Below are 19,640 nucleotides of genomic sequence, written 5' to 3' on the forward strand. Positions count from 1 at the left end.
GATCAGAATCAGACCAAATATCATCAAATACACCCCTAACACGTGTATCAATTATGGCATAATATAAAGTACAAAAACTGTTCGACAGCATCTGTCTAGGCAACAAATTACCCAAACACTGCACTCAAACACCTTGGCAACACACTACCAGGCTTTGACATACTGCGGCAATTATTTAATCTTACAAAGTAATCATAACTATATTAAAGTATACATTAAAAAGTGTCTTGGAAGGTATTAATTTAATGCATCTAATGCAAATAATAAGATGTATTTAGTTTATTCAGGCCATTGCAAGGGGTGTTACCAACTTCAAGCAGAAATTTTTACATAATTATGAACTATATTTATATGTTAAATAGTGGGAAGATATCACACTAGGAATATAACAAATAATCTGGATGGCATCCCAGGTAGAGAGTATCACCGAGACCTGACCCGCCGTCTCGGAGCAGGGAAGAAATAGTTCAATAACGTCACAGCCGTCATGGAAGGCGCGTGTTAGGTGGGAAAAACAATCCCAGAAAATAAGAACTTGGGAAATACATGCATACCCTGATTAATGCTGGGGAATACACTCCTAGAAACATGAGTGTTAACTGGATCACTACTACAGGTATATTGGTTAGTATAGCAATTGCACTGAAGATGCACTTCCAACAATTTATTACTTATAATCAACACACGAGTGGTTATTGGATTAAGAAGTTGTGCAGATAATAAACATGAGTTACAAAGTATATTTTGTATTGATAAATGAATGTTACTGAAAGAACAATGAAATATAGCAAATAATTGTGCTCAGTGGTATATGGCCAAACCCCAATTACAGTAAACTTGGCTACATTGGAAGCCCATATTGGATTTGTAGGCAGGAAGATGGGCCAGATTGTGGTTCATCCTCCTAATTGAAGAAGGCATCAATAGTTGATTGGAAAGCTCAAAGCTGCTTCTCCTAGAGCAGTTCTACATGGCAAGAGTGTATTAACAACAACCTGCACTATTGTAGTTATCATCTTTTTTATTTTCACTAAAAGAGATCCAGGGGATCCATGATCTTATTGATGTCCTCTGTCAAAACCTCTTGTGATAATTTTATAGAATACACCATCATTTTGAGTTGTCATCACTGTCAGAAGAACAAAGCTGCTCCATGTCATGGTTGGCAAGCTGCACAAGGTCATTGACAACCACTCTCTCTCTCTGCAAGTCAACTTATGGCAGGACATGACTGACTATAATTTCTTACAACTACAAAAGTTTCCGATACCATTCATTATGTTGAAGGACTTTGACCAATCCTTAGTGCATTGTTTACCTTCACTGTATGTGTCGTCTCAGTCTTTTCACATCAGCTGACCAAGGTTAGGAATTTTAAGCATCTGCCTCACCAACAGAGTACAATGTACCAAACCTGCTGAGGCTCATGTTCACTGGTTCAAACAAGCTTCAATGTTGTGGTTCTCTTAATTTCACCAAATCACCAGAATTTTTACACTGGTTGATGGCATCAAAAATGGGGTCCTTTAGCCCTTGAGATGTATATACCATTTTAAGATGTTCGTTTTATGGTTCACATAATGTTCTAAGATGCTTTAGGTACTTAACAATCTTTGAAATTCCGCTTACACGTTTCTAATTGATATTTGAGGCTTCTAGTAAACAGCTGCCATCTTGAAAAGTGATATGATTTTGGGGATATTGTCCAATGCTCAGGGAATGGTTTTTAATAATTCAGGAAGACAAAACCCTTGTTTTGAATTCCATTTTGTGTGTGCACTCAAATAATACTTTGCACGGTGCAAGGAACAAGAAAACGTTCTCCACCTGTTTAGTAAAGGTACAGCACAGGCAGTAGTGTATAAAGTTGACAGAACACTTTGATCCACTGGTTGAATCGGTCCTGTCATGTTTAGTGGAAGGAACACAACTTTTACAAGTCATGTTCATAAGACCGCAATTCAATTGGTGAGCTCGTGTGCCAAACTCAGAAATTGAGTTGTTTTCATTGGGCCTTTGACAGAATCAGAGGAATCATAAAAAAAAATCAAGTTTCTCCACCTGTATACAAATCTTATCCTTTATCAGTCATTATTTTCACATATGAAGGCCATAAGAAGAGTGGTTCCTCCTCAACCAATCAACATCTCCATCAGTGTCAACGCATTGCTCTCACTACTGCCATTAATGCCGGCGCATCGCTCTCACTTCTGCCATCAGTGTCAGCGCATCACTCACTTCTGCCATTAATGTCGGCGCATCTCTCACTTCTGCCATTAGTGTTGGCGCATCTCTCACTTTTGCCATTAATGTTGGCGCATCTCTCACTTCGGCCATCAGTGTTGGCACATCGCTCACTTCTGCCATCAGTGTTGGCACATCGCTCACTTCTGCCATCAGTGTTGACACATCACTCACTCCTGCCATCAAGTGTCGGCGCATCACTCACTCCTGCCATCAGTGTCGGCGCATCACTCACTCCTGCCATCAGTGTCGGCGCATCACTCACTCCTGCCATCAATGTCGGCGCATCACTCACTCCTGCCATCAGTGTCGGCGCATCACTCACTCCTGCCATCAGTGTCGGCGCATCACTCACTCCTGCCATCAGTGTCGGCGCATCACTCACTCCTGCCATCAGTGTCGGCGCATCACTCACTTCTGCCACCAGTGTCGGCGCATCACTCACTCCTGCCATCAAGTGTCGGCGCATCACTCACTCCTGCCATCAAGTGTCGGCGCATCACTCACTCCTGCCATCAGTGTCGGCGCATCACTCACTCCTGCCATCAGTGTCGGCGCATCACTCACTCCTGCCATCAGTGTCGGCGCATCACTCACTCCTGCCATCAGTGTCGGCGCATCACTCACTCCTGCCATCAGTGTCGGCGCATCACTCACTCCTGCCATCAGTGTCGGCGCATCACTCACTCCTGCCATCAGTGTCGGCGCATCACTCACTCCTGCCATCAGTGTCGGCGCATCACTCTCATTACTGCCATCACTGAGAAAGTCAACTGAAGCTCTCAGGTGACTCGAACCCACAACTGGCAGACTGCCAGCCACAACCTCTAACACTGAACCACCCTGACCTGATACAAGTTATACAACCTGGGATTTGTGCTGAACTGACCAAAATTATGGAGGCATCTACTGAAGACAGTCAAGGATTTTATGTATAACCCCAAGGCCTGCACCTGGTGTTCTTGCCTAATTTTTGCTGTAAGGGTCTTGAATACCCCTGCTGGTCTTTGGTGTAGTTTGGATATGGACCGGCCCACTGAGCTTACACTCACTGGGTGTGAATGTGAGGGATGCTCATCTGTTCTACTATATGCTGACAGTCATTCATTTTGCCCCAGCAGGTTGCCCCTGGGTTTGTTTACACTCCCTGTCACTTCTGTTATTTCCATGTGCTGCTGTTTGTTTTGCTCTGACCATGTCCCATATGATGATAGGGTTTGTGTGTCTTGTTTATTTCTCTTGCCTTTCCTTCCAGTTTTTGCCTATGTGGCAGGAGCTTTGATGGTTTACTAAGGTGTATGTCATTTATTTATTTATTTATATATACAAGAGTTGTTACATTCTTTTACAGCCACTAGTTTGTATAGCATTTATAGCAAGTCCTTAATCCTACGTTCCCCAGAATACAACCCCCTGCCGAATCATTTAACAACCAGGTACCCATTTTAATGTTGGGTTAAACAGAGGCTACAGTTAAGGATTTGCACCCAGTAAATCCTCCCCAGCCAGGATATGAACCCCAGGACAAAGCACTCACGAAACTCCAGGCGAGCGTCTTAACCACTATACCACGGGGACTGCATATGTGAAGGGCAGCTTCACTTTGCAGGTGGTTTTCCTGTTGTGGTGCCGGGTCCTGGGGTTAGGTGCCCCTGTCGTTGGCTGGTGTTTTCCATCATTTTATTTCTGCCCCATTTCTGGCCTGGCTTGCATGTGCTGGGCTGCTTCTCTCTCCTCCTGACTGCATTCTAGGCCATTTTCAGGTCCTGGTGTTTTGGTTGGTGGGTTGGGATTAGGTTTGGTTACTGGTGCTCTAGAGGTCTGCTCTTTTCTTGCCGGTGGTGGGGGCAGTTGAGCCGGCATTTTGCTGTCTCAGGTCTATTGCCTTTAGTTCTGGAGATATCAGTGTTTAAACAAGGATGAGGCACAGATTTTCCCAGAGGGAGACATCCTTCTACCTTGGGCATCTAGTGTGAATCCTAGCTCAATCCTGAAGTCTTCACTTTCCTATGTAGTCTTCAAGGCTGGGGTTGGAGGACAAGGAGGGGCCCATGGATGCTCTTCATTTCTGCCTGGTCTCTGATGTCATATGTAAGGGGTTTTCACTCCATGAAGCAGATCATTCACAGCCACCATTGATGTTTGAGCTTGATTTCTCTGCTACTCCTCTCCCATGCTCACTTCAGTGTTCAGTTTGATTCCTTGGATTCATCACGTGCAGAGGTTTCTATCTTTCACTTTCTTTCTTGTGGTTACCATGTGATGATTTCGAGGCTTAGCATTCTCATGGCCCGGTCATTGCCCAGGCCTCCTCATTGCTGGACTAGTCAACCAGGCTGTTGGACACAGCTACTCGCAGCCTGACGTATGACTTTCAGCCTGATTGCTCAGGTATCCTTTGGAGATGTTTATCGAGTTCTCTCTTGAACACTGTGAGGGGTCAGTCAGTTATGCCCCTTATGTGTAGTGGAAGCATGTTGAACAGTCTTGGGCCTCTGATGTTGATAGAGTTCTGTCTCTGGGTACCTATTGCACCTTTGCTTTTCAACGTGGGTATTCTGCACATCCTGTCATGCCTTCTGGTTACATGTGGTGTTATTTCTGTGTGCAGGTTTGGGACCAGCCCCTCTATTATTTTTTCACGTGTAAATTATTATGCATCTCTCCTGCCTGCACTCAAGAGAATAAAGATTTAGGGATTTTAGTCGGTCTCAATAGTTTAGATGTTTTACTGAGTGGATTCTAGCAGTAAAGGATCTCTGCAACCTCTCCAGGTCAGTAATTTCTCCAGCTATGAAAGGGCTGTCATTGTGCAACAATATTCCACTCTAGAGAGCACCAGCATCTTGAAAAGTATCATCATCATCATCGGTATAGCATCTCTAGAGTAAAAATTTCTTGTTATCCAACCTGTCATTTTTCTTGCAGTCATGACGGCTACTTTATTGTATTCTTTAAAGGTAAGGTCTTCCGACATGAGTACACTCAGATCCTTTACATTGCTTTTTCGTTCTATGTTATGATTTGTCTGTGTTTTGCACGTGGTTTCTGTTTTCATATTTTCATTTTTTCCATAGCACAGGAGCTGGAACTAATCTTTATTATATACCATATTTTCTGTAGCCCATTGAAAGACCTGATTTACATCTGATTGGAGGTTTGCTGTGTTCTCTATGTTGACTACTGTCAAAAATTCTAGTGTCGTCTGCAAAGGATGATACAGTACTGTAGATTGTGTCCTTGTCTATGTCCAATATGAGGATGAGAAAACATACTGGAACAAGCACAGTACTTTTTTCATACATGTGTTTTTGTACCCTTGATGTTGGCAAATAAAAATAATGTTATCGGGTTTGTGGAAGTGCTGGAGGCTTTACTCGGTGTTAATATCCAAGGCTTTGTCTCGAGATTCATTTTAAAGTACATTTTTTGGGGTTCTCGCTTCCGAGTGTAGGGTCGGGGAGCTTCAAACACTCTTACGGAGGTGAAGTGCTGTTCTTTGGACCCTAGTGGGCAGTTTCTTCATCTGCAGTCATCATCTTTTCTGTCAAAGAATGAGATAGCTGCTTTCTGGAGAATTTCATTAGTTGTCAACTCTTGGGGTTGGTTCCCTGCTTCATTTTTTGTGCATGGTTGCAGAGGTCTGCTGTTATTCATGTACTCATAAGGATGATCCGGGTGATGAATTGATTGTTGACCCAGTGTTTGTGGTTCATTGTTCGTTTGCTTCCGATCATCCACAGTGTCATTAAGTTTAGCCAGCCTGTGTTCAACCCTTGGGCCGATGATCATAAATTCCCATAAGATAACATTGAGTTCTCAAATGTTTTGGACTGATATTCAACATTGGGGTTTTGGCATTCCAACTGGGTGTTGGCAGCACATTATCATGTTAATATGTCAGGCCTGCAAGGAGTTTGTGGGATTTTTGGGTAGGGTTAACTGGCTCTGAATCGCGCCTTTTTGGGAGTTACTAGGCTTCTGCTCTGTGACAAGATAACAGAACCATCAATGGAGCCCCCCACCCCCTCAGAAAACCAGCATTGAATCGAAGGCAATGCATTTTCCTACTGCCTTGGTTTTTGTCTTTGCTCAGCTCATGACTGAGGAGTTGAACTGGAACTGGTTTTCAGAGGAGTTTAGATTTTCTATGCTATTCCTTTCTAGTGGCTTATTTCCCAGTTAGGGTGAGCTAACATCCCTTGCTCTCTGCACCTATGAGAGTGCGCCAGGTTTTGCCCTGTGGTCCCCATTAGGCTTTTAGTAACTCACGAGAGCTTGGTGCGATGCAGTGTGTACAGAGCTACCTTACTTGCTAGCAACAGGGAGCCACTGAGGACTCAACAGAAAGAGGTGCTTCATTACATTTAAGGTCAGTCTGTGTGTTTTTTCACAAACATCATTCTGGAGACATCGTACCATCATGAATTGAGAGTGTACAAAGTGGCATTAAACAGGGTATGCATGTATACTTAAGAAAGTTGTTACTTTTATCATTTGTTACATGTACTGTATTACCATATTATAGTTTAGTATGAAATTAAAAAATAAATTTAAGGAAGAAATATTGTTATGTAAATAGTTTCCATAAACAACAAGGAATTACCTTCATTATCAGGTACCAGGTAGCAACTCACAACTGCAAAATAATTTATTTAAGTGTAATTGTCTTATTAAATGTTTGAGCTATGACTTTTTTCTCTCTCAATACTGTATTACACATAAATCAATTAACTAGAATTTGGAAATACTATCAACAATAGCTTAATTAACACATGCACTTGCTTCATATTTTACTGATTATAGAAAATGATTTGAGTAATTGCTCAACAGACGCCATTTTCTAAGACAACTTCAAAATTACTCAGCGAGCCATGGCTTCATGGCCCACCGTCGACTCGATACACTGGCTGTAGCTGATCTATCTTTAAGTATTGTAAGTAACTTTGCAAATGTTTTTTTTTCAATTATTTGAGAAGGGAGACAGTGGAGAATCAATTTCTATCCATCACCGAGTGATTGCTCATATGACAAACTGAGCATATCCTGCTCCCTTCCAAGTGCTATATAGTCGTAATGACTTGGTGCTTCCTCCTCATAATTCCCTTCCCTTCCTAGTACAGTACACTCATAAGCGTCATCATTATTGCAAAATTTGTGGCTGTCATTCCCGCCTCCGTTCTTGTAGCACCAGCACCTTATTTGTAATTCTGTCCTTGTCTGTGCAACAGGACTTGTTATACTCATCTCTTATGTGTGGCTTTGTCCTTGACCAGGAAATGGAAATGTCAGGTGAACTTGGATCAAGATGGAAGGAGGAGGGGTAGAAATATGCAGTATGTTTTATCTGAATTTTACCTGAATTAACCTAAGGGGGCCACTATCACTAGTGGCCTCGACGAGGACAGGAAGTCGGCGTATCAAAAGGTCCGTTCCCCTTTGCCATGATGTTCTTTTCCAGTTGAACTTTAAAATTTAAGAGTTATGGCATTTACAGCTGTGGTGGGTAAGTGGTTCCGTGGGTTTATAACCCTGTGGGTTATAGGCTCAGGAACAGGCTTCTCTTGTTCTCAGTCCTACATTGTGGACTGCATTGTAGTTACCTAAGTGAGGTAATTACAATGCAGCCCACAATGTAGGACTGAGAACAGGAGAAGCTATTTAACCCACAGGGTTATAAACCCATGGAGCCACTTACCCACCACAGCTGTAAATGCCATAACTCTGTTAAATTTTAAAGTTCAACTGGAAAAGAACATCGTAGCAAAAGGAGGGGGGGGGGACATTTTGACACGCCAACTTCCTGTCCTCGTCGAGACCACTAGTTATAGTGGCCCCCTTAGGTTAATTCAGGTAAAATTCAGATAAAACATCTGCAGGATTGTGTCCTGCAAGTTATGCCTGTATCCCTTGCTGTGGTAAAGCAACAATAAGCTGGGGTCTGAGTGCGTGTGTGTGTGTGTGTGTAGTTAACCGAGTGTAGTTAAAGGAAGAGTTATGTTCGTGGTTTCCCATATACCATATAATCTTTTGTCATGTGACATTTTGAAACCACTGAAGCTTTCTGGCATTCGTCGCCTTCTCACTTATACTGTTCCAGCCAATTATAACTAAAAAAAAAAAGAACTTTTCCATATTTCTGCAGATTCTGTTTGAAAGGATGTCTGAAAAATAATTTGCAGTGGATTGCTAAGCTCGGATTTAATATTCCCCTCAGAACACAAAGGCAGGTTACATCTATTTCTGCCTAGCTTCGTAAGAAGATTTTCTTTAACTCATCTCTTGAACACATCTTTTGCAAACGGAGTGGTAGACGGTTGGAACAAGTTAGGTGAGGTGGTGGTGGAGGCCAAAACCATCAGTAGTTTCAAAGCGTTATATGATAAAGAGTGCTAGGAAGACAGGACACCATGACCATAGCTCTCATCCTGTAACTACACTTAAATAATTACATCTCGGTACTCTGTTATAAACTATATTGCGTCAGGCTCTCTGAAAGCTTCATTTTGACCAAACACACGTTGGAACTGTTCATTCAGCATTTCACACATTTTCTTTTTAGTCTATAAATCTGTTTCCTCAATCTAAATCTCCAGAATTTATTTTTTGTGTAATTTGTTTTTTATGAATTTGTAGAAAATGTAGCATTCTGTTTTACATTTGTCCGCTATCTATTTCTCAAAGTTTTTTCCTGCCTTTCTTCTCATTGTTGTGTAGTTGCTACATTTTTATTTGTTGGTTAGGTCTCTTCCAATATTGATTTAATACTGTTTTTTGTTCTCTGGCATATTTACAAATACATTTTTGGATGTTTTCATCATATAAGTTATCTGTGAGATGGATTCTAAGATCTGACGAGCGAATTCGTCTCCTGATATTATAAAGAATATGCAATTGTAGAACTATGAGGGTTACAGAGATGAAATTTCCATGGTAGATGGTATGGTGCCATGGTATGCAAACTTCAAATGTGAATAAAGTATATTTAACCATTCTTGAGATATAGACTACAGTATATTAAGAGTAATATCATTAGCTCAAATGCAAACATTGTTGGATCATTCTTTGCATACAAGACTGCTGAAATCTGCCATCAGAGGACTACATGCCTAACTACCTTAAAACACACTACTAAAATCTTGAAAGTGTCACTGCGACGTGTGAAGCATTCTCCAGATATGGTTGCAACATTGTCAAATTTGAAACAAAATAATCAGAGAAAACCAAAATATACCCCCTGCAAGTGATGGGTTATAGTAACATTAAATAGTTTAGGGAGAAGAATAATGCTGAAAGAAGGCAGTACAATAAAAGTATTTGTAAATTTTCTAGCAATTACAGGAATAAATCACCAAGACCACAACAGAGATCACTTCTGTTATTCTGGCAGCTATAAATACTACAGCTATAAATTGCACATATATGAAATAGCTTCAAAATAATATCAATAACAATTATAAATTAAAAAATAAAAATGACATCCCCATGTAGAAGGCCTGAAATGGTTTGTCAACCCCCGTCCCTCTCAAGAATAAGACTGTTCATGTGATTACTTGACAGGTAATACCCATACAGTTAATGGAGAAATCTAGAGGATGTTCTAATCTTATGGAATCCAATCTTATGCAAGGTAACAAAATTTATTATAAGTACTTGTGTCTTGTGCTGATGTTCACAAGAACCTATAAAATTTCTACATCTTTAAGCTTCAAAACAGTAATGCGAACCAAAAATATTCTTGATTAAGACTAAAGTTGTATAGCCAAAGTATGCAGAAACGAACACACCTAAATATTAGAGAAGCATGACATAATAATGAATGAGACAATTATCAAACGTGGAATTAAGAAAATATCATTCACTGTAGAAATAGATATTATGAGTTTATGTACATTTCAGTATTCAGAATGTTGAATGCCATCTGAAAACCAGATTATCAATGACTTTCAGGCCAGTAATACAGGAACTAAACTGTAAATTTTAGCACAGCAATCCATACATCTTTTTTCAAGCTTAAATATGCCCCTAAATTTTAAAGCTTTCTGGAAGAAATACTGAAAGGAAACACACTTAAAGGCAATTCAAAGTTTATCATCAGCAAAGACCAATTTGAGAGAGATGTCGTGTGACCATTAGGAACAAGTCCAACGTAATGCTTGAGAACCTTACCTGTAACATTGGTAGATGGTAAGCCACCATTCAGGGAGTCCATCACTCCTAGTTCTGACAGAGTCTTTGGCACAAACTCTGGCTTTGGGATACTAGCTGCTTCATTTTTCCTGAAGCAAAAAAATGATATAAGCTGAATAGATTACTAAATTTCCTATATGCCAGCCAGATAGGCATAATGAATTACTAAGAGATCAAGCATTTCAAAGAAATATTACATGGTAAAGTACTGCTACTTTTCTAAGAAAAAGAAAAATCTCAACTCCATAGCCAATAATTACCAATAGCATAAATGATTAATAATTACTTCTCAATAAAATAATTTCCAATTTATATGGGTCTATACAAATTATATTAAAATAGCTGTAATATTTCAAGTGCACAGTAAAGTTTGATCAAAAAATTTAAACAAATTGCCAAGAAATAATTTCCAATATTTATAATTTTAAAACTTTTTAAGTTGTTCCTACAACAGAGGTTACTGATAATAAGATAGTTTATCATATACAGAGTCATTTTATATAACAAATACAGTATAACTATAAATATCAGAGTCCAGAATTAAGCAATAATCAAAGTGTACATTCTACAGTGAAGCGTCAATGACCAAATTGCTCAGGACAAAATGTGCAGATTAATGAATTATTAATCCTTAGGCAGCGGTCATCATCATATGTTGATTCACAGGTTAAATGCAGTTATTGTCATATGACGATTTAAACACTTATTGCCTGGGTTTTACACACACTATGCAAATAAGAATATAATAGGTCTATGTGAATGTAATGGAGTTTACCTTAACCCTTGAAAAATCCTGCCCTCATTAGTTACCAATAAATCCTGTTAGTTATTAGTTACTAAGTGAATGCGTTTATCGTCTTCTGATGATTATCATCTGTGGGTGCACATTAGTGGTTTATACCTCTGTTTCAATCTATACTCCTGCCCATATGGTGTAATTAGGTCACATGTCATCGGCCCAACACCATCGAATATTATGTTTATATCCTTTTCACTACGTGTTATTGATTGTAATGTAGTATACCAGGTAAACCAATCATCAATTGTTATCATGTCATATAAATTATGTGATTTATCCAGGCTCCCCAGAGATATCCAGGCTGAATGGATATGTATATCTTTCTGGCATCAGTCAATGCATGGAATTCTTGTCCACCGGGGACCACGAGCCAGAACTTGGCCCCCCCCCTCTAGAGAGGCACGAGGAGCAATGGCCTATAGAGACCCCCTCCCCCCCTGTGGTTGGGAGCATTCTATGTCTGCCATCGACCAAGACATGCACCCAAAAAGATAGGCGCCCAAAAACAAACCCCTATTCTAGTAAACTATTGCAACAGAAGGCCAAACAAGTGGACAGAACTCCACAAACGAAAATTAGCAAACTAGCATGACATCATCATGTCGCCGCGCCACTGTCTACACAACCCCCTATCCCCAGGAGGGGGAAGGGGGAGCCCCAGACCCACCCGCCAGTGACCCAACCTTCAGTTCTTGGCTGATGGGAGTCTGGTGCGGTCGTGCCTCTGGCTTCAGTTTTTGTTTCAGTTCTGTGCCTTGTGGTTAGGGCTGTCTCTTCAGGTGGTGCGTGAGCCTGGAGTTGTATTTCACGATTCACGGGCTGCATGCGCCTAGGGTTCCCTTACCTAGGTGCCCTGTAAATACTGCCCTTGGGACTTGGGGGGCCTTCTTCCACAAGTCACCTCGGGATCTACCGCCGTTGTGCCGTTTACTGCTCGGTACTTGGCCGCCCTTGGGGTTATCTTGAGATGATTTCGGGGCTTTTTTTTTTTTTTTAAATGTCCCCGCGGCCCGGTCCTCGACCAGGCCTCCACCCCCTAGGAAGCAGCCCGTGACAGCTGACTAACACCCAGGTACCTATTTTAGTGCTAGGTAACAAGGGCATAGGGTGAAAGAAACTCTGCCCATTGTTTCTCGCCGGCGCCTGGGATCGAACCCAGGACCACAGGATCACAAGTCCAGCGTGCTGTCCGCTCAGCCGACCGGCTCCCTTTTCAGCCGAGCCAGTCGAGCCTTTTGAGCTGACCCCTTTTCGGGGTCAGCTGGGTTTTTTCTTACCCCTTGTTTGTCTCTGGGTAGGGGTAGTTTTCGTCACTGGCAGGGGTGCAGGGTACTGCACAGCTAGTTTTCACCAATAACAGTGGCCAGCTCTGTTTTGCCTGGGTATGTTTGTCCTCTTGTGGGTTTTTTTCTTTTGTTTTTGTTTTCTGCCTGGTGGGGGTCTGCCTTTGTGGTCCCCCATCGCTGTTCTTGGGGTATATACAGTGGAACCTCTATTAACGAGTTTAATCTGTTCTGGCACCGAGCTCGTTACCTGGAAAACTCGTCTTAAGAAACAAATTTCCCCATTTAAAATAAAGGAAATAAATTTAATCCGTTCCACTCCTAAAAACATTCATACTTGTATGACTTTTTTTATGTAAATATAATACTGCACATGTAAATATAAATGTTTTGTTGTAGTGTTTTAATATTTACTTTACCTTATGAAGAGTAGTTGCTGGCTTGAGGGAGACGATGGAGAGGTGGGAAGGAGGAGAGGGGTTATGGTGTGGAAGGAGAATCCACCTCTGAGTCAGGCGGACTCTCTCTTCTTGGGAATTTCACCCAAATTTCATTTCAAATGTCACACAAGGATGCGTTAGACCAGCACCAAATAAAAAACTACGTCGATTACACACACCGGGTTGTCACTGCTTTATCAGGGCAGCTTTTCCAAGAATGCATTCACCTTTTCAAACATTCCAAACACTTCCCTGATCTCAGTGGAAGAGGCAGCATCCTCCCTTACCTCCTAATTCCCTTACTAATGGTGTAAATTGTTGATGAGGACCTGCCATACTCCCTTGTGAGATCAATCACACAGACACCACACTCATGCTTTGCTATAATTTCCTTCTTTAAATCCACAGTAATTGTGTCTTTCTTCCTCTTGACAACACTATCTTTAGCAAGCAGCTTCTTTGGATACATCGTGTGTTACAAATTGTAGTCGCAAAACCACTAAAAACCCAAAGAAAAGCTCAAATAAATCCAGAGGGATGTTTGTCGTGTGCGATACAACAACAACACTGGCGTCGGAGGCGTCCGAGAATTTGCGAGAACCCACGAGATGCTAGGAAGCATCATGTGGTTTTGCTCGTTAATATTTATTTATTTATTTATTTATTTATGCATATACAAGAATGTACATAAGGAATGTGAGGATACAATTATGGTAATTACAGTCTTGTAAAGCCACTAGCACGCGCAGCGTTTCGGGCAGGTCCTTAATCTAAGAAAATTTTAAGGAGGTAAATACTTGCAAAATTTATAGACAAAAAAATGATAACAGATTACATGGAATGAAAAAAAAAAGATGAGAGAAAATTATAGGTACAGTATATTAAAGCACATAGGTAGCTATGATTGATTGCAATGACAGCTTAAAATGGTAGTTGACAACAAATTGGTAGGCACAATACAGCAGAAACAATATAAGATTGATTGCAATGACAGCTTGAATGGTAGTTGACAAAAATTGGTAGTCACAATACAGCATATGGCTAGCACATAAAAGAAGACAGCAATGAACACAATGATAAGGTTGTTTGATATTACATAAAAATTATGAGATTGGGTACCACTAGGTACGGAGCAAATTTAAAGCTCAGTGTAGGAAACTAAATAGATGAAGTTAGGTACTTTTTGGTTTTGCTTTTAAATAAGGCAAAAGTTTTACAGTTTTTCAATTCACTAGGGAGTGAGTTCCATAGACTAGGTCCCTTAATTTGCATAGAGTGTTTACACAGATTAAGTTTGACCCTGGGGATATCAAAGAGATATTTATTTCTGGTGTGGTGATAATGGGTCCTATTACATCTGTCCAGGGAGAGTTTCAGAGCATGGTTTGCATTTAAGAACAGGGTTTTGTAAATGTAGTTGACACAAGAGAATGTGTGGAGGGAGTTAATATTTAGCAAGTTTAGAGATTTAAACAAGGGAGCCGAGTGTTGTCTGAAAGCAGAGTTAGTTATTATTCTGATAGCAGATTTTTGCTGTGTGATGATGGGCTTAAGGTGGTTTGCAGTGGTAGACCCCCATGCACAGATACCATAATTAAGATAGGGGTAGATTAGTGCATAATATAGTGAGAGGAGAGCAGAGTTAGGAACATAATATCTGATTTTGGAGAGTATACCAACTGTCTTAGAGACTTTCTTAGTTATGTGTTGAATGTGGGTGCTGAAGTTGAGTCTCTTGTCTAGGAATAGGCCAAGAAACTTGCCATCATTTTTATTACTGATGTTAATGTTGTCTATCTGTAGCTGAATTGCATTTGATGATTTGCTTCCAAATAAGATGTAGTAAGTCTTTTCGATGTTTAATGTTAGTTTGTTCGTTGACATCCATAAGTGGACTTTTTTTAATTCATTATTCACAACATTATTTAGTGTATGTGGGTTGAGGTTTGAGTAGATAAGGGTAGTATCGTCAGCAAACAATATAGGTTTGAGAATATTAGAGACATTAGGCAGATCGTTTATATATATAAGAAATAGAAGAGGTCCTAAGATGCTGCCCTGTGGCACTCCAACGGTAATTGGTAGAGTGGAAGAAGTTGTATCATTGATGGTTACATATTGGTGTCTGTCACTAAGATAGGATCGTATGTAGTCAAGGGCAAGGCCTCGGATTCCATAATGCTGGAGTTTAAGTAAGAGGTAGTTGTGATTAACAGTATCAAAGGCTTTTCTTAGGTCAATGAAGAGTCCAATCGGAAACTCATTTTTGTCAAGGGCTGAATAGATAATGTCAAGGAGACTAATGATTGCATCATTGGTACTCTTTTGGGACCGGAAGCCAAACTGGCAGGGGCTGAGCATGTCGAATTTTACGAGGTAGGAATAGAGCTGTTTGTAAATAATTTTTTCAAATATTTTTGATAGAATGGGTAGATTTGATATTGGTCTATAATTGTTTATGTCCGCCGGATTGCCTCCTTTATGGACTGGCGTTACTCTTGCTTTTTTGAGGATATCAGGGAAGGTGTGACACTCTATAGATTTGTTGAACAGTAGTGCTATGGGTGGGGCAAGGGCATGGGAGGCTCTCTTGTACACAATGGACGGAATTTCACTGGTGTTCCCTGCCTTGGTTTTTAGAGAGTGTATGATGGACACAACATCTGCCGGGCTGATTGGTGAAAGGAGAAGAGAGTTTGGATAGCTGCCTGAGAGATATGTGTTAATATGTGTCTGAGTCTGTGGGATTTTACTGGCAAGATTAGCACCAACCGATGAAAAGAAACTATTAAATTCATTTGCCATTTCTAAATCAGTTGACGGTATATCCCCATCCTTGTAGAGTTTTATTTGGTTATGTGAGTGTTGTTTAGTTCCTAGGATACTAGAGATAGTTTTCCAAGTGTTTTTCATGTTGCCTTTTGCTTCATTGAATCTATTCACATAATATGCAAGTTTTGCCTTTCTTATGATACTGGTAAGCATTGATGAGTACCTTTTAGCTACTTCCTTTGAAACTAGGCCAATCCTAACTTTCTTTTCATATTCATGTTTCTTGTTGATTGAGTTGAGAATGCCACTTGTGAGCCATGGATTGTTTAATCTTTTGTCAGTTACTTGCTTTGTAAGAAGGGGACAATGAAGGTTGTAGAGGCTTAGAGTTTTGGAGAGGAAGAGGTTAGCTAATGAATTTATATCATGGGTATTATTGAATTCAGAATCCCAGTTAATATTGTGAAGTGCCTCTGTAAGATTGTCTAAAGCTGATTCACTGTGTAGCCTAAATGAAAGTTTCTTGCTTTTTGGTGGTGTTATGTCCATGTTCGCTATGAGAAAGGTAGGATAGTGGTCAGTTGTTCTGTCGTAGATTATACCAGATACAAGGGGAGCTGTTATGTTTGTCCATATAGAGGCGAGCTCGTCAATAGAGACAAATTTGCTGCGAGTGGCTTGCTCGTTACTGGAGAAACTCGTTAATAGAGCCACTTGTTAATCGAGGTTCCACTGTATATATATCTGTATTTCTGTGTTTGGTGGTCCTCCCCTTTTGGCCCCCATGAGTGAACACGTCTTGAGGGTTCAGCTTTAGAAGTTTGTTTGGTAGACTTGGACGCCGGTCCGCAGTACCCTGCCTGGGTTTTCCTTAGCGTGTAACCATGGCTAAGGGCCCTGGGAAACCCCATGGGGGCTCTGTGGTCCAATGGATGTGACCCCTGAGTCCCCCCTCGCATCTTGCAAGTTTGAAGGTTGCTCTGTTTCCTTGTCTCAGGGTGAAACTCACCGGTTTTGCCTCCGCCATCCTACCTGTTGGGTCGATGATTGTTTTGACCCGGAGTCGTGCGACATGTGTTGTCTGTACGTGCTCAAGTTCACCCAAGCTACTGTTCATGATATGCGGGTTATCTTGAGGTTATCTTGAGATGATTTCGGGGCTTTTTTAGTGTCCCCGCGGCCCGGTCCTCGACCAGGCCTCCACCCCCAGGAAGCAGCCCGTGACAGCTGACTAACACCCAGGTACCTATTTTACTGCTAGGTAACAGGGGCATAGGGTGAAAAAAAACTCTGCCCATTGTTTCTCGCCGGCGCCTGGGATCGAACCCAGGACCACAAGTCCTGCGTGCTGTCCGCTCGGCCGACCGGCTCCCTACCGGGTGCAGGCAGCTGCGGCGTTGCATGCTAGGTTTAGGTTGTTGCAATGCTCTAGGTTGGTTGCGGCCCCGGATGCCCCAAGACTGCCCCGTTTTGGTTATAGGGGTCCGGACTTGGGGGTGGGCGTCGCTTCGGCTCCGGTTCAGTCCGCTCCTCCTCGTCCTTTCCCCTTCTGTTGTGCATACTTCCTTCCCCTTGCTTCCGGCTCTGAACCGTAGGCAGGTTTCGGGGTTGGGCAGGGTCTGGTTGGGTTGAGACTCAGGTGGTCTCGGGGGTTTTCCTTTTCCGGGGTGGCAGTAGAGGCATTCAAGCCTGTTTCTGCAGTCGTGCCATATGGGTCTGACCAGTGGGCTCCCTTCCTTAGTGTTTTGTGCGGCTGCCCCGGCTTTTACTTGTGGAGCTGGGGCTTTGGGGGAACGACTCGGCCCCCGGGTCCTGCTGTAGAGGTTACTGGGGTTGGGAAGGGGATACCTGGGAGGCCTAGGCCCCGTTTTGCCCCACTGGGATTTTTATACCCTCGGAGGGGGGGTTTGCAGTTCCTCAGAGTGGGGTTTTTCCTTCCCCCCTCTGCATTCGTGTTGGTTTTGGGTCTACCCCTCCCTGGGTTCAGTTCCGTGTTTCTTCGGGCATGTCGTTCCGTGTTCCTTCGGGCCTGTCGTTCCATGTCCCTTCGAGTCCGTCGGTTCCGTCCTTCCTCGGTTTGCTTTTCACCCCTTTTATCACCTTTTTCATGTTTCTATCACGATGCTGTTCCCTTCGTATCGGGATCCCTGCACGTCACTTGGTCTGAGGTATCTTTGGGCCCATATGTGCCTAATGTGCGTTTGCGATTGCTTGTCTCGGTTCTTGTTGGTTCGCGAACCTCTTCGGTACTTCCAATATTATTAGAACGTTTGTTGACTTCCAGTGAGGTTTCCCTCCAGTCTTTTCTCAGACTCGTTGGTCCCCTTACGTCCTCCTCCTTTTTTGATTCTGTTTCGCCTTCTTTTGTTTTCACATTGTCTCTCCTTCCTGTTTCGACATTCCTCATATTCGTTATGTACACCTTGCTGGTGCATGTCCGATATGTGTACTGTACATACGACTGGTGTGTTGCATATGGTGTAGTGTGCTACACATGTACGACTGGTGTACGAACCGTGATGCCCGGAGGACGGGTGATGCAGTTCGTACCTCGGGCGCTGGGGCCAGGGTGGTCGTTTAGTTTCTGGGCAGTGTACACATGTGTTGGTGTTCTGCGTTCTTTCTCGTGGATTCTATGCCATTTTCGCTCCTCTTATCTCCGGTCATAACCCCCTAGATACTCGGTGTTCTGGATTTTGTGTGGGGAACGATTTTCTAGTTCTTTTCTCAGCTTGCGAGTGTGGGGCAGCTCTGAGTGGCGCCTCCTCCGCCTCTGTACTGCATGCACCTCGTCTTTTACTAGGCACTCACCTCTGGACATTCTCCACTATGGATGCTCCTGCTACATTGCACGGCTCTGCTGTGTAGTGACATGGTGGTGTGTCTGTTCAGCAGGTGAGATTGTACTGTCTGGTAACTCTGTCGGCCTGGTGCTGGTTCTCGCTTTTGGTGGGGTACTCACCTGGTTGTCCTCACCTAGTTGTGCTTGCGGGGGTTGAGCTCTGGCTCTTTGGTCCCAGCCTCTCAACTGTCAATCACCGGTGTACAGTTTCCTGAGCCTACTGGGCTCTATCTTCTCTAAATTTGCAACTGTGTATGGAGTTCGCCTCCACCACATCACTTCCTAGTACATTCCAATTCCTAACTACTCTGACACTAAAAAAGTAAAATGTTTTTTTAATGTCTCTGTGGCTCATTTGGGTACTCAGCTTCCGCCTGTGTCCCCCTGTGTGTATACCACCCGTGTTACATAATCTGTCCTTGTCTACTCTGTCACTTTCCCACTTGACAGGGTAGCGTCACTGGCACTTAACAGGGGTGTTTGGTGTTGTGTGTTTTGCTTGGACACTTTGCATGTGTCTTACAGTGACTTTACTTTGTCCATGTATCTTGTTCTTCGTTGTCCTGTGGGGCACTGCCCCGCATTTCGGTGCTTTTTGTTTAGTTTTTTGGCGCCTGGGTCTTTTCTCGATATTTGGACACTCCTTCGTTCCCCCGGTCCGTGTTTTGTGTCCTTCTTTGACTCGGTCTCTGATCTCTGGACACTCCTTCCTTGCCTATCTTCAGTGCCTGGCTGCACCCTGATATCCATGGTGTCCCTCTGTGTATGTGCTACCACCCACACCGCACGTTGTGGTTGGTCATGTACATTGCGTTACCGGCTGCTACTTGGTCTGTATTCCGGTCTTTTCCTTGCCTATTTCCGTCTTTCCTCCCTCTATGCTCCACATGGCTGTGTATCATTATCAGTGCTTATTGGCTATAATGTTGTTGGGTGCTAGGGTGGGCCTCTGTCCATGTTCAGTTCCCTGATTTTGGACTACCCCGATGTTCAGTTTTGGTATCGAGTTCTTTCCCTTTTTCCTTGTTTCTCACTGCAGGCTTCTGTGTTGCAATGTCTGCGGGAGGTTG

General features: G+C 42.5%; 1 protein-coding gene across 6 annotated transcripts in view; it reads right to left on the reverse strand.

Annotated features, from left to right (window-relative positions):
• EndoA (SH3 domain containing GRB2 like, endophilin-A) overlaps positions 1-19,640 on the reverse strand; it is a 181,463-nt gene that overhangs the window by 62,920 nt on the left and 98,903 nt on the right. For 5 of the 6 annotated variants that reach the window (XM_069313639.1, XM_045733503.2, XM_069318296.1 and 2 more), the window contains one exon: positions 10,414-10,523. In XM_069313639.1, the coding sequence (XP_069169740.1) occupies positions 10,414-10,523 (110 nt within the window). Of the gene's footprint in view, positions 1-6,850; positions 6,884-10,413; positions 10,524-19,640 lie in introns of all 6 variants that reach the window. The other variant, XM_045733438.2, reaches the window with a different exon arrangement.

Source organism: Procambarus clarkii, chromosome 1, assembly GCF_040958095.1.
Source record: "Procambarus clarkii isolate CNS0578487 chromosome 1, FALCON_Pclarkii_2.0, whole genome shotgun sequence".
Classification (NCBI taxonomy): Eukaryota; Metazoa; Arthropoda; class Malacostraca; order Decapoda; family Cambaridae; genus Procambarus; species Procambarus clarkii.